This window comes from Melozone crissalis, unplaced genomic scaffold (genome assembly GCF_028551555.1).
Source record: "Melozone crissalis strain CALT ecotype California unplaced genomic scaffold, PUWL_Pcris_2 ptg000027l_1, whole genome shotgun sequence".
NCBI lineage: Eukaryota > Metazoa > Chordata > Aves > Passeriformes > Passerellidae > Melozone > Melozone crissalis.
Window position 1 is genome coordinate 9,026,036 of NW_026535805.1, and position 11,031 is coordinate 9,037,066.

Here is an 11,031-nt window from a genome sequence, read left to right on the forward strand (position 1 = left end):
GTATTCTTAGTTGAAATTGTACATCGTACACCTGCCACGGATACATAGCTACAATAGAATAACGGGAGCGATGTGTAACTTTCAAACAGGCATGGCAAGAGCAGCCTTGCGTTCCCCTTTCTTCCCCACCCCCCCAAAAAATAAAAATATTACGATGTGCCTCTTCCCACACAGACCGGCCCGATCGAGTGACAACACTGAGAGATTTGTGAAGTTAAGGCTGGAATGAGCTGCTACACCGATCAGCCTTACAGCCTGCCGTGAAAATCACGGCTCCTGTCCCACAGTCCTTACACGCCTGAAAACGCCTGTAAGCAACCATTAAGGCTTTTCACAATATCAGCTACCCACAGCGGAGTCCACTACCTTGCAAACCTGCAGCCAGCCTGCTGCCAAAGGGCACAACACTTCCACTAAGGTGTTTGTCATTGCTTTCAAAGTCCCTGGTAAGATTAAAGGAAAAAAAAATAATAGGAAAAATTGAGGAAAGGAGGGCTGGCGCGAAGGACTGAGCGTGTACACGGTTTTAAGACCCCAGATCGACCAAGTTAGATGACATGGGGTTGAGAATGGAGTCCTGCAAGCTGTGGTGGTGCATGGGGTCGGCGCTGGGCACGGGGATGGCGCTGGGGCCCTGGGGGTGGCCCAGGCCGTGCAGAGGCTGCAGCCCGGGGTTGGAGCTGAGCAGCAGCGCGGGGCTGGAGGAGGTGTGATCCGGGGTCCCTGACGGCGTCTTCTCGTCCTCTGAGCTCCCCAAAACTGTCTTATTCCCGTTCATTGACGCCGAGAGCGGGTTGTGGCTGTTGGAGTTGGAATTCTCGTTGTTTTCCCTATAGGAAACACAAAAGAGGGAGGGAAATCACCATGCGGCCGTCGCTCCGGGTGCGCACCGCGGGAGCGGGGGCGGCGGGGGGCTGGCTCCGGGGAGCAGCGAGCGGAGGGGAGCAGCGCAAAAACTCTGCGTTTAAAAACTCTGCCAACCTCCGAGGCCTCTTCATCTGGCACTTAGGTCTAAGGTCCGCTGAGCTTGTAAACAGTCTCCCACCGGCCCAGCGGAAAGTGTCACTTTGCCAAACCTTAATTTTCTGCGTCCAAAGAGTTTGCACAGCGTGAGGAGGGGGGCGGAAGGGAAGGGAGGAAGACTTTATTTAAAAAACAAACAAATAAAAAAACCCCAAAATTTTTAAACTTTAAAACTGCTCTAGGAGCTAAAGAGATGTTCAGCCATGATTCCTCCTGAGGAAGCCGAAGGCCGGCGAGCTGCAGGCAGGATGGCTCCGTGCAGCCCCGGGCTCACATCAGGAGGGGAAGTCTTTTCCTTAAGTAACTGGACATGGTTTCTTTTCTCCCTCGCCCTGAGCTTCAAGCTCAAAACATAGCCCAATATGGACGATAAGGAAAGCGAGCAGAGTTAACCCGTGCTTTCCTCTCGGGAAATGCTCGGCACGGCGGCCGCTGCTCCCCCGTCCCGTCCCGGAGCAGCGTGGGCGCAGCCGGGACGGCCTCGCACGGCGCCGCGGCGGGACAGCCCGCACCACCGGAGCGCTGCGACAAAGGCTCCGAAAGGCAGGACCTGGTTTCGAAATTCATCACCGGGTGAATACCAAGAAATCGCTGGAGGCGGGCCAAGCCCTTGCAGATTTATCTATATATTTATATATCTATATATGGGGTTTTTTTCTCGGTAATGTGAGTGGCAAGAAGGGGTCGGGGCTGCCGTCTAGGCAAGGCTTCCTCGGCCTGCATAGCCCCCGTAGAAATACTTTAAACACCGTTCTGCTGATCTACTGACGGCAGTGCAAGCCTATTTGAAAGCTTCTGCGGAAGTTTTGTAACACGCTCTCTGGCAGAGGGGCCCTATCCTGCAGGATTTGGTCGGGAGAAGTTAAGCTATAGCACGGACGGGTTTTCCTCTCTAAGGGCTGCATGATGTGGCTGGAGACACTTAGTGCCAAAAAAATAAAAATAGACAAGAAAGCTCTGTTTGAACAGGTTTCTTTGAGTGGATGGCAATCCCATGAACGGTCTGTTTTCCAACGCCTGGAGTGTAATATTAGGTTGAGTGTATTTTTCAATGTCAAAAATATTATTTGTCTCTGGAGACCTTTAAAATTTGATTCCTTGGGAAAAAAAAAAAAGGAATGGAATAAGTGTACCCTTCATTTCCTTTGGATATTTGAAGGTGAGTCCCTGCTATCAGCAATAAAAAGGATCTCTAACATCTCGTAAAACCAACACTTGTTAGGATTTGAAGGAAAATTAAAGCGCTAGCAGAGTTTCGGGAAATGGATAGAGCAAATCTGTGCCCGAATCTGCCGGGCTGCACAGCAGGGCGGCCGCGGCGCTGCCCGTTTCCAAAACACGGTTGGCAGAAACCAAAGATAGAAAGAATTCTCCTCCGAGGCACGGATCTACAGGATTCTGACCCGCTAATTAACCCGCAGAGCATGCGATCATACGATTGCCTGTACGGACCGGGCGGATCAGTGAGCTAGTGAACGCAGTAAGAGGGCCCTTTTTGCCTCTTCGAACCGTCTTCCTAAGGCACAGGGACTGCTGACAGAAAAATCTGCCCGAATAGCCAGGGATGTAGGCATTAACCTCCTCCCGGCCATTAATGGTCCCTTCACTCCACATAACGTGAGAAACACAAAAACACAGCTGCAGAATCGTATTCGGCCTACGAACGCACACCTATTGACGTGCGTTCATGAGCACCTTGCTGGGCAGCGAATAAGAGCTGCAAGGTCATGAGCGAGGCAGGAAGTGGCTCCCCTCAGACCTTGTCCAGGTCTCCAGGAGCCCAGGACAGAGGGTGTATTTGCTCAGACCAACGCTCAGACCCGCGCGTTGCCGGCTGCCCCCGGCTGCCCCGGGGTACCCTCACGGACACGCTCTGAGCCCTGCGGGGCGCAGAGCCCTCGGGCCCCGCCGCCGCCACCCCGGCCTCTCCCGACGGGCCGCGGACCCGCACGGGCACCTCCGGCCGCGGCTCCTGGAGGCGGCAGCGCTGCTCGACCGGGGCTCGCCGCAGGCCGTGTGAGGCGTCCCGGGCAGCCGGGGCTGTGCGGGGAGCGGGGAACGGGTCTCGGCCGCCTCTCCCGGGGCTACTTTTGGCGCACAGACGCCTTCACCGAGCCCCCAGCTCTCTGGCCTCTGGTTCTCTGTGCGCCCCCGAGGCAGAGAGCGCCCGTCCCCTCCCGGCGGGCCTTCCGCAGCCGAACCCGGGGCAGATAGAGAGACCCGGAATGAGCACCGGGGTCGGGGAGCTGCGGGCGCCGGGGGAAGCCGTGGGAAGCCGTACCTTTCCTTGGCCTCGGCGGCGCGGTCCCGCTGCCGGCGGTTCTTGAACCAGTTGCTGACCTGGGTGGTGGTGAGGCCGGTGGCCTCGGCCAGCTCCCGCTTCTCGCGGGGGGACGGGTAGGGGTTGTGCGCGTACCACTCCCGGAGGACGCTGCGGCTCTTCTCCTTGAAGCAGTAGCTGGTCTCCTCGCCGTCCCAGATGGAGCGGGGCAGCGGGAACTTGCGGCGCACCCGGTACTTGCCCACCGCCCCTAGGGGTCGCCCCCGCAGCTTCTCCGCCTCGATGTAGTGCGCCTTCAGCCAGAGCTGCTGCAGCTTGGGGTGGTTGTGCGCCGAGAACTGGTGGCTCTCTAGGATCTTGTAGAGCTCGCGGAAGTTGCCCCGGTGGAAGGCCACCACCGCCTTGGCCTTCAGGACGCTCTCGTTCTTGTGGAGGTGCTCGCAGGCAGGGAGGGACCAGAGGAACCGCCCCAGCCGCTCGATGTTGCCGCCTTGCTGGAGCACCTCGCAGACGCAGGCCACTTGCTCTTGGGTGAAGCCAAAAGTCGGGAGCATCGACATGGTGAGCGCTGCCGCGCCGCGCGCCCTACGGCCGCATAGAGGGGAGCGGCGCGGGGCGGCGGGCAGCGCCCGGCATGCGGGGCCGGCCCCGGGGCGGCGGCGCCCGGCGGGGCCCGCTCGGGCGTCACGGCCGGGCGCGGGGGGCCGCGGCCATCGGCGGCGCCCGGCCCCGGGGCGGTCGCGGGAGCCGGGGAAAAAGTGCGAAGAGCGACGAAAAAAAGTCTCGAGAGCCCGAGCGCGGGCGGCTTTTCCCCCCGGCCGCCGCCTCCTTTTTGTAAGTCCAAGTTGCGAGAGTAACTTCGTGCCTCTTTTGTCTCCTATCTGCAGCGCTCGCAGCGGCCGCGGCTCTCACACCCCCACCCCCCTCGGCCGCCGGTTTGGGATCTCCCTGCTTCCCCCCCACCCCCCACCGTCAGATCCCACATAATATAGTGGTAAAGCCCTGCTCGCTCGCTCCTCTCTCCCTCTCGGAGTTTTCCCCCCTTTCTTTCTCTCTCTCCTTTTTTTTTTTTTTTTTTTTTTTAAATAATATTATTCTAAGCTGGCATGAAAAGTGATTATCCGCGCTGTGATTGGTCCGGTTATCTGACCCGGGGACTGCCAGGAGAAGACAATAGTTTTAGTCAAATTATTTGCCATGGTGACGCTGTCAATCAGGGGTAACCCGATCTGTTTTGAGGTGGCTCCCCGGCTGGGTTGACAGATTGCTCAGATCCACTCAGAGGCGGCCCTGAGAGCTGAGATATTAGCTAGCGAGGGAGAAATTTCCGTCGTGATTGACGCTGCAGGCGCCCGTCGGGGGAGAGGGGGAGCGCGAAGCCCGGGCCCCTGCTCCCCGCCGCAGGGCACAGAGGCGCGGCGGGACGGAGCCGCTGTCTCGGCCGGGCCCCGCCGTCCCGTCTGGATCCCGCAGCCCCGTCCCGGCCCCGCCGCTCCGGACGGACAGCGGGCTCCGCCGTCCCCGGCAGCCGCGGCTGCGGTGGGGCGAAAAATTTCTTTCTAAAAGCGTTCCCTCATAGCCCCTCTCCCCAGCGCCCAGTAACCACTGTCGGAGAGTTTTATAAGGAAGGGGCCTCTCATGTACAATGGAGACCCTGTTCGTGACCTGGGATCCCATTACACGCTTCTCGTACCTGCCCGGGAGCGAGAAGAAGGCACGATGATACAGGGCCGGAAGGGATTGCCTCTCCATGGATCGCCGGCCGTGCCCCACCGCGCTCCGGCGGGAAGGGCGCTGGCGTTTGTGATCACTGGACGCCGGACATTTATTTATACCAGATTTCCAGAGCGTGTCGGGGTGTTTCATCCAGGAGAGGAACACGTGTAAAAGTGTAAAAGTCAGAAACATTTCGCTCGATTAAGCGGACCCTTATCACCCACGCGTGCCCTTTGCACGCCGCGTTTTAAGTTTACCGACTCTGCGGGGCAGGAACCCGCATCATTTCCCGTCCCTTGTCGGTCTACACAGAGTGAAAGGCGAGCGAGAGAGGTGGTGCAGGCTGCAAGGTCGAGGGAGAGCTGCGATGAGCGGGTGGAGGGAGCCGCGGTGCCTCCTCGGGAGCGGCGCACAGGGCGGCGGCCAAGCGGGACCGCCGGGGCGGAGGCTGGCGCCGGGCATCGCCCAGGTGAGGGCACTCGGGAGGAGCCTCCCGGCCACAAACTCGGGGTAGTTTCCATGGCCTGTTATGTTCCCCTTTTGCTGAGAAATAATAATTAATCCCACAAGCTCCTTCTACGGTATTTGCAGTCCTGACAGGAGAGGTTTGTGCAATTGTGGGTTCCTGCCGCGGTACCTTTTTAGCCGCCCCGGCGCGTCAGGGATTTAGTGAAGCCACAAGAGCCCGGGCTGCGGCTCCCCGCCCCGCAGCCTGCGCCTCCGCGGCCGAGGAGCGAGCCTCGGTGCCGGCCCGGGCGGCCGTCCCGGGGGAGGGCGAGCTGGGGCGGCGGCGCGCAGCCCGGCGGCTCCCGGCGGCTCCCGGCGAGGAGCCGCGCCAGGGCTGCGGCCGGGGAAATGCGGCGGGGGAGGGAGGTAGGAGGAGGAGGAGGAGGAGGAGGAGGAGGAGGAAGAGGGCGGAGTAGGGGGGCAGCGGATCAACCGTGTCCAGCTCCCAGCATGTCCGAACGCCTGTGTATATCCGTGCACCCGTACTTTCTCGAGTGCGCTCGGCTGTGGGAGCTGCGTTGTCCTCCTACCTGTCCGTCCGGCCTTTTCACGAGTGCTGACATAGGGAAAGAGTGGCAAGCGGGCGCTTCCTGCCCTGGATCCTCCGGGAACGGAAAATAGAGGCTTCTTTTTCCAGTGGAGAAAAGAGGAGCCCAAATTCGTTTAAAACAAAATCGGGCATACTGGTGATGGGTCGGTAAAGTCCCTTCGCATGATGCTCCCTCCGTTCTTTTACAAAATGAGCTCTCAATCGCTTAGTGCCTCGATTCCGGCCGGTCTCTGCAGGATTGAAGCTGTGCTTGTTTGTAAACGAGAGCATCCCGATCCCAGCGCTTCCTAGCCAACCTAAGCGGTTGGATAGTTCACAGCCGCAGCCGTAGCCAACAGCGGCGGGACGGTACAACCGCGCCGCTTCGGAGGTTGCTCTGAGCAGAAAAGGCAACAAAACCACAAGTCGCCTCTGCCGTCCCCGACCTCTGCGCGCACACACCGTGTGCCTTCCCTCCCTCCCGCAACGGGGACCGAGGAAATAAATGAAAATTCTAGCGAGGTCTGAGCTGCCTCTCCCATCTCCGTGCATCCACGCTCGGTCGCCCCACGTTTATTAGGGATATACCTGACTCCTCTTCCTCTCTTTCTATCTCACAACCACAGTGGTTAAATCTGAAGGGGAGCAGCTCTTAGCCCTCTTAGCTGGAAAGGAAATGTCAAGACCTGTTGCATAGACTTAGACCTGAAAAAGAGTCTTTTTAGCACCCTAAAATGTGAGTACAGTGTTTACACTCCAGCTCCTCCGTAGGCGCTTTCACTTTAGGCTGCCTTAGCCGGACTGCAGCTCGCGTGTAACTTAAGTTCACTTCCCGGAGAGCTGGGCAGAGGCAGGGCTACCCCCTTCCCGGGCACCCTGCATCAGCTTGCGTCCTAGAGCAATCGTAAATTAGTGACATCTGGATCCAAATTCTGCATAACTGCTTTTATCTTTAGGGAAAGAGAAAAGTTTTCCTACGTGCTAGAAGTCAGAGCAGATACTGGCTGCACAGCCGCGGCGCGGGGCGAATCGCATTGCAGCGCCTTGCGAGCGAAATAGGCGATCGGGAGAGGAGCTTTTTTTGGCATTTGCGAAGCCTCTCGTTCCCTGACATTATGTTTCAAAGCAGGAGGAGCGAATCGCCTGCTCACATTTGCCCCTGGACCGACGAGAGTGTTTCGCCTGGCTACTGCCAGCTGTCTCCCGTTTAGCTGTCGTGGAAAGTTTCAGCCGAGCCGACCCAAACTCTCTCTCGGCTCCGCTGCCGCCGGGCGGCCAAGGCCGGGGTTCCACCCTGCCCGGGCCCGCTGTCACTTTGCCGAGGCTCGCTCGGCGAGCGCCTCACCCCTCGGCGCAGCAGCGTGCGAGGCCACGGGTGTCAGCACAATCTCTGGGAAACGTGAGTGAAATAAATAGGTGGTTTTTATTGCGACGCTCCTTTCATTAGCTGTGACACAGTTTGGCTAAGGAATGGGGCGTGGGCGGGCGGTTTTCTCCCGAGGAGCCTTTCCTTGCGTGGAACTGCTCCGTGCTCCCGAGTGGGTGCCAAAGTGGAGCCTCAGTTATCTGGAAATCGCCTTCTCGGCTCTGCCTTCGCCGTCCCTTTGTAGACAGCAGCCTGTATGGGAGGCTGCAGGCCCGCATCGTTCCTGTTTAACTCAGGAGCCGATTCACCCGGCCTGCCCGACGCCTTTCCCGGCCTCTTCGACGGCTGCTTCTGCGGAGCCCCTCATCCTTCTCACCGAGCTGGGCTCGGGACAAACCTGTCACCCGCTGTCACAGGGCTGCGGACACTGTCACACGGCTCCTGCCAGCCAGCCGTGGGCTCGGCACGGAGACACGGCCGTCTCCAAGGGCGCTTTTATCGGCAGGGGTAGCAAACAATGATAAACCCCACAACTTCCACATGCCAGGAAGAAACACATTTCCCCGCAGATGTCCACTACCATAGCGAGGACTGTAGGGAGAGGAACCAAAATGACAGATAACTCCAAGTTTTCGTTTCTTTCTTTCCGTCCTTTATTTTAAAATATTTTTTAAAAATTAAAAAAAATTCTTTCCTTTTGTCGGGACTGCAATATGCTTTCTCTTTAAAACCTGTGGGGTTTACCGAGACTGAAAGCCTGCCACAATGAAGCTGCTACTCCGGCTAGGTTTTCCTTTTATTTATTTATTTTTTAAAAAGCATCATAGCGACCTTTGCCGCGATACTGGGCCTACCTTCCCCATACCATCCAGCCCTGGGGCTCAGCTCAGTTTCCTGGGCTCACAAGTTTTCCCGTGGCGGGACTAGGGCTTCTTCAGGCGGCCAAAGCTCACCCGGGATTCCCGGAGGCAATATTGCAACCCGGATCCGCGGGTTGGTCCCCCCGCCCTCACGTTGTTTATTCGCGGTTTTATTTATTTTTCAGTTTTGTTTAAAACCCGAATCTATCCCATCAGAGATGGCACTAGCTCCTGTCTGGACTGAGAAAAGAAAGCACGGCAGAGGATCACTGCACACAACTAAATTGAGACAAACAAAAGTTTCTTGTTGTTCCCTGATTTGGGGAGAAAGGAATAATTCAAAGCTTTTGCTGGGCGCAATGCACCGTTCCTCAAGGGGACGGGTCAAGGATTTCAGATATGTAGCGGGTAACTCGATTATGCTAACAAACTCGGCTTGGAAGGGAGCACTGGTGGGTGCGGGGGCTGGGGGGCTCCGCTGGGGGCCCAGGGGAGCGGAGCGTGTGCCCCTCGGAGCTCCCCGGCCCGCAGCTCCGCCGCTCGCTCTGCAGCGCCGAGCCCTTTCCCCGCCGGCTGGACCTGGGATGCTCGAGTGGCATCTCCGAAGGAGATGTGTTAATAATCAGGAGATGGGGGCCTGATGGGACGTGGCTGGGTCGGCCTCGGTGAACCCTCCTGCCCCCGCCCCCCGTGAAACGGGACTCCGGGGGCGGCACTGTGTGCCCAGCTCAAGCGCTCTAACCTGCCGAGCTCCCCACGAAACACGATAGCCCCCCCAGCCGATTAATGCGGGCCGTCCTGATTACTTTTATATTATTCTTTCTCAGTCTCGGGCGAGGGGCTGAGAGTTTTCGCCCAGTTCTGCCATCAGCACCCTCCCGGCCGTTGGCATGGACATTTATTTGGGGTGTTCCCACAGACGGCTGCGGGAGGAGCGGGGGAGCAGAAGGGGGCCCGGGCCGGTGCCCACCCAGCCCCCGCCCCGCTCCGGGCTGCGGCACCGCCTCAGATGCTCCGCGGCACGGGGGGACTCTCTCGGCACACAGTGTACAGCTCACAGACAAGACAACAACAACAACAAAAGGCACATATGGTTAAAATAAAGAGAGAGCGAGCGAGCGAGAGCTTTCTGCCTTAGGGGATTGGCAATAACCAGCCAGAAATGCAGGGTATTGAATCTAAACTTCTGGTGGGCTTCTGCGGGATTGACAACTTAAATCACACTACAAGCATCAATTTGACAATATTTGTAAACTTCTTGTTTCCAGGGATCTTTTTGATCAGAGATAGACCAGGTTGGTATGAGCTCCAGCCACGAAGGTCTCTTTTTTTCCCTCCTCCTTTCCCCTCTTCCGAGTTGATGAATAGCGATCATGTTTCTTTTAATGGCTGCCCCCTATTCTCACAGCCTCCCACAACTAACCCAAGAGCCTGTTTCCTCGACCTCAGTTAATTCCGCTGATTATTCCAAGATGATGAGGAAAGCACGAAGATTGTTCACTGTTCCTACCGATGCAGAGCATTTTCGTTACCATCTCCATCCCCGGCTCACAGGGGAGTGTTTTTAGGAAGAGGCTGCCCTCTCTTCCCTCCTGCCATCCCTCCCCGGGCAGCAGAGAGCTCCGGGCGCTCGTTCACAGCGCTGTGGCTCCGTGGGTGCGTGGGGGCCGAGCACGGGGGTCCCGGGGGCCCTCAGGTGGCGGCGCAGGTGAAGCCGCGCTCCCGCCGGGCCTTTCCCCAAAGGGAGCAAAATTCCCCCGGCACCAAAGGGAATTTCGGTTCCCCTCGAGGAAGGAAAGAGGCTCCTTCGGCCCCACGGGCTGGAGGCAGGGATCCACTCCGAGAAACTTCACTAGAGGGCTCTAATACTCAGCTCCCTTGGCTGCTGGGAGGGAACAAGGCTCGTCCTTAACATCCTCGAGTCTCCCAGGTAGATTAAGCGCGGTAAGGTCTTCCGCAGTCTGTCAAAGGTGATTCACGGTGTCATCTCCATGACAGGAAATCCCTTATCTCAGCAGCAGCCATCCTAGCTGTCCTGCTTACCTGCAAGTGAGTGGAATTCGTGTCCCCTTCCTGGCGCATAATGACACAGGAGGATTTTGGGAGCCCTTCTTCTTCTGTATCCATTGCAAGGGAAGGAAGCACAGCCTCTAAAACACCAGACAAAGGTATCCTTGCCAAGATTTAGGGACAAAGCACTATACACAGATATGTAGATTTTTTTTTTTCCTTCACTGTAGAAAGAGCTTGTGTAAGATCTTCCATGGTCTGTGCTATTTAATATGCTCATAAACATCCATCTTTTAAATTCTGCAAGACTGAAATGTAATGTAGTGCCAGCAAGTAACACACAGATATTTCTGTCAAATACTGATGGATTTAACTACAGTTTGTTCAGTTTTAGGATTTTTTTCCTTTTAAATAATTGCTATGATTTACCATTGGGAAAAAAACTGAAATGGGATGGTATCAATTAAAACCGAAACAATTATTCGTTGTAAGGGAAAATTCATAGAACTTCAGAATTCATTCAGCTTGTTACAACTCCAAATAGTTTTTGTAATAAATAAGTAAATTGCCTTATTTGCAGAAATTAGGAAGTGCAATTTAGTTGCTTGTCATGTCTTGCAATTTTTCGGAGAAGTTTTGTGTACAGATCAAAACTACAGGAACAGCTTTGTGGAAAACTAGATAGTTCATATAACATCAGTTGAAAACTTATCAACTTCCCTGTGGAAAATTTGGTACT

The 11,031-nt window shown here is 56.6% G+C and overlaps 1 protein-coding gene across 1 annotated transcript; it reads right to left on the bottom strand.

The window, feature by feature from the left end:
* Nucleotides 1–526: 526 nt before the first annotated feature.
* On the bottom strand, nucleotides 527–3,864 carry SIX2 (SIX homeobox 2). Its single transcript, XM_054280290.1, has 2 exons — nucleotides 3,305–3,864; nucleotides 527–830 (listed from the first exon to the last, which is right to left on the bottom strand). Exons 1-2 carry the CDS (start codon nucleotides 3,862–3,864, stop codon nucleotides 527–529), a joined length of 864 nt encoding a protein of 287 aa, XP_054136265.1.
* Nucleotides 3,865–11,031: the final 7,167 nt, after the last annotated feature.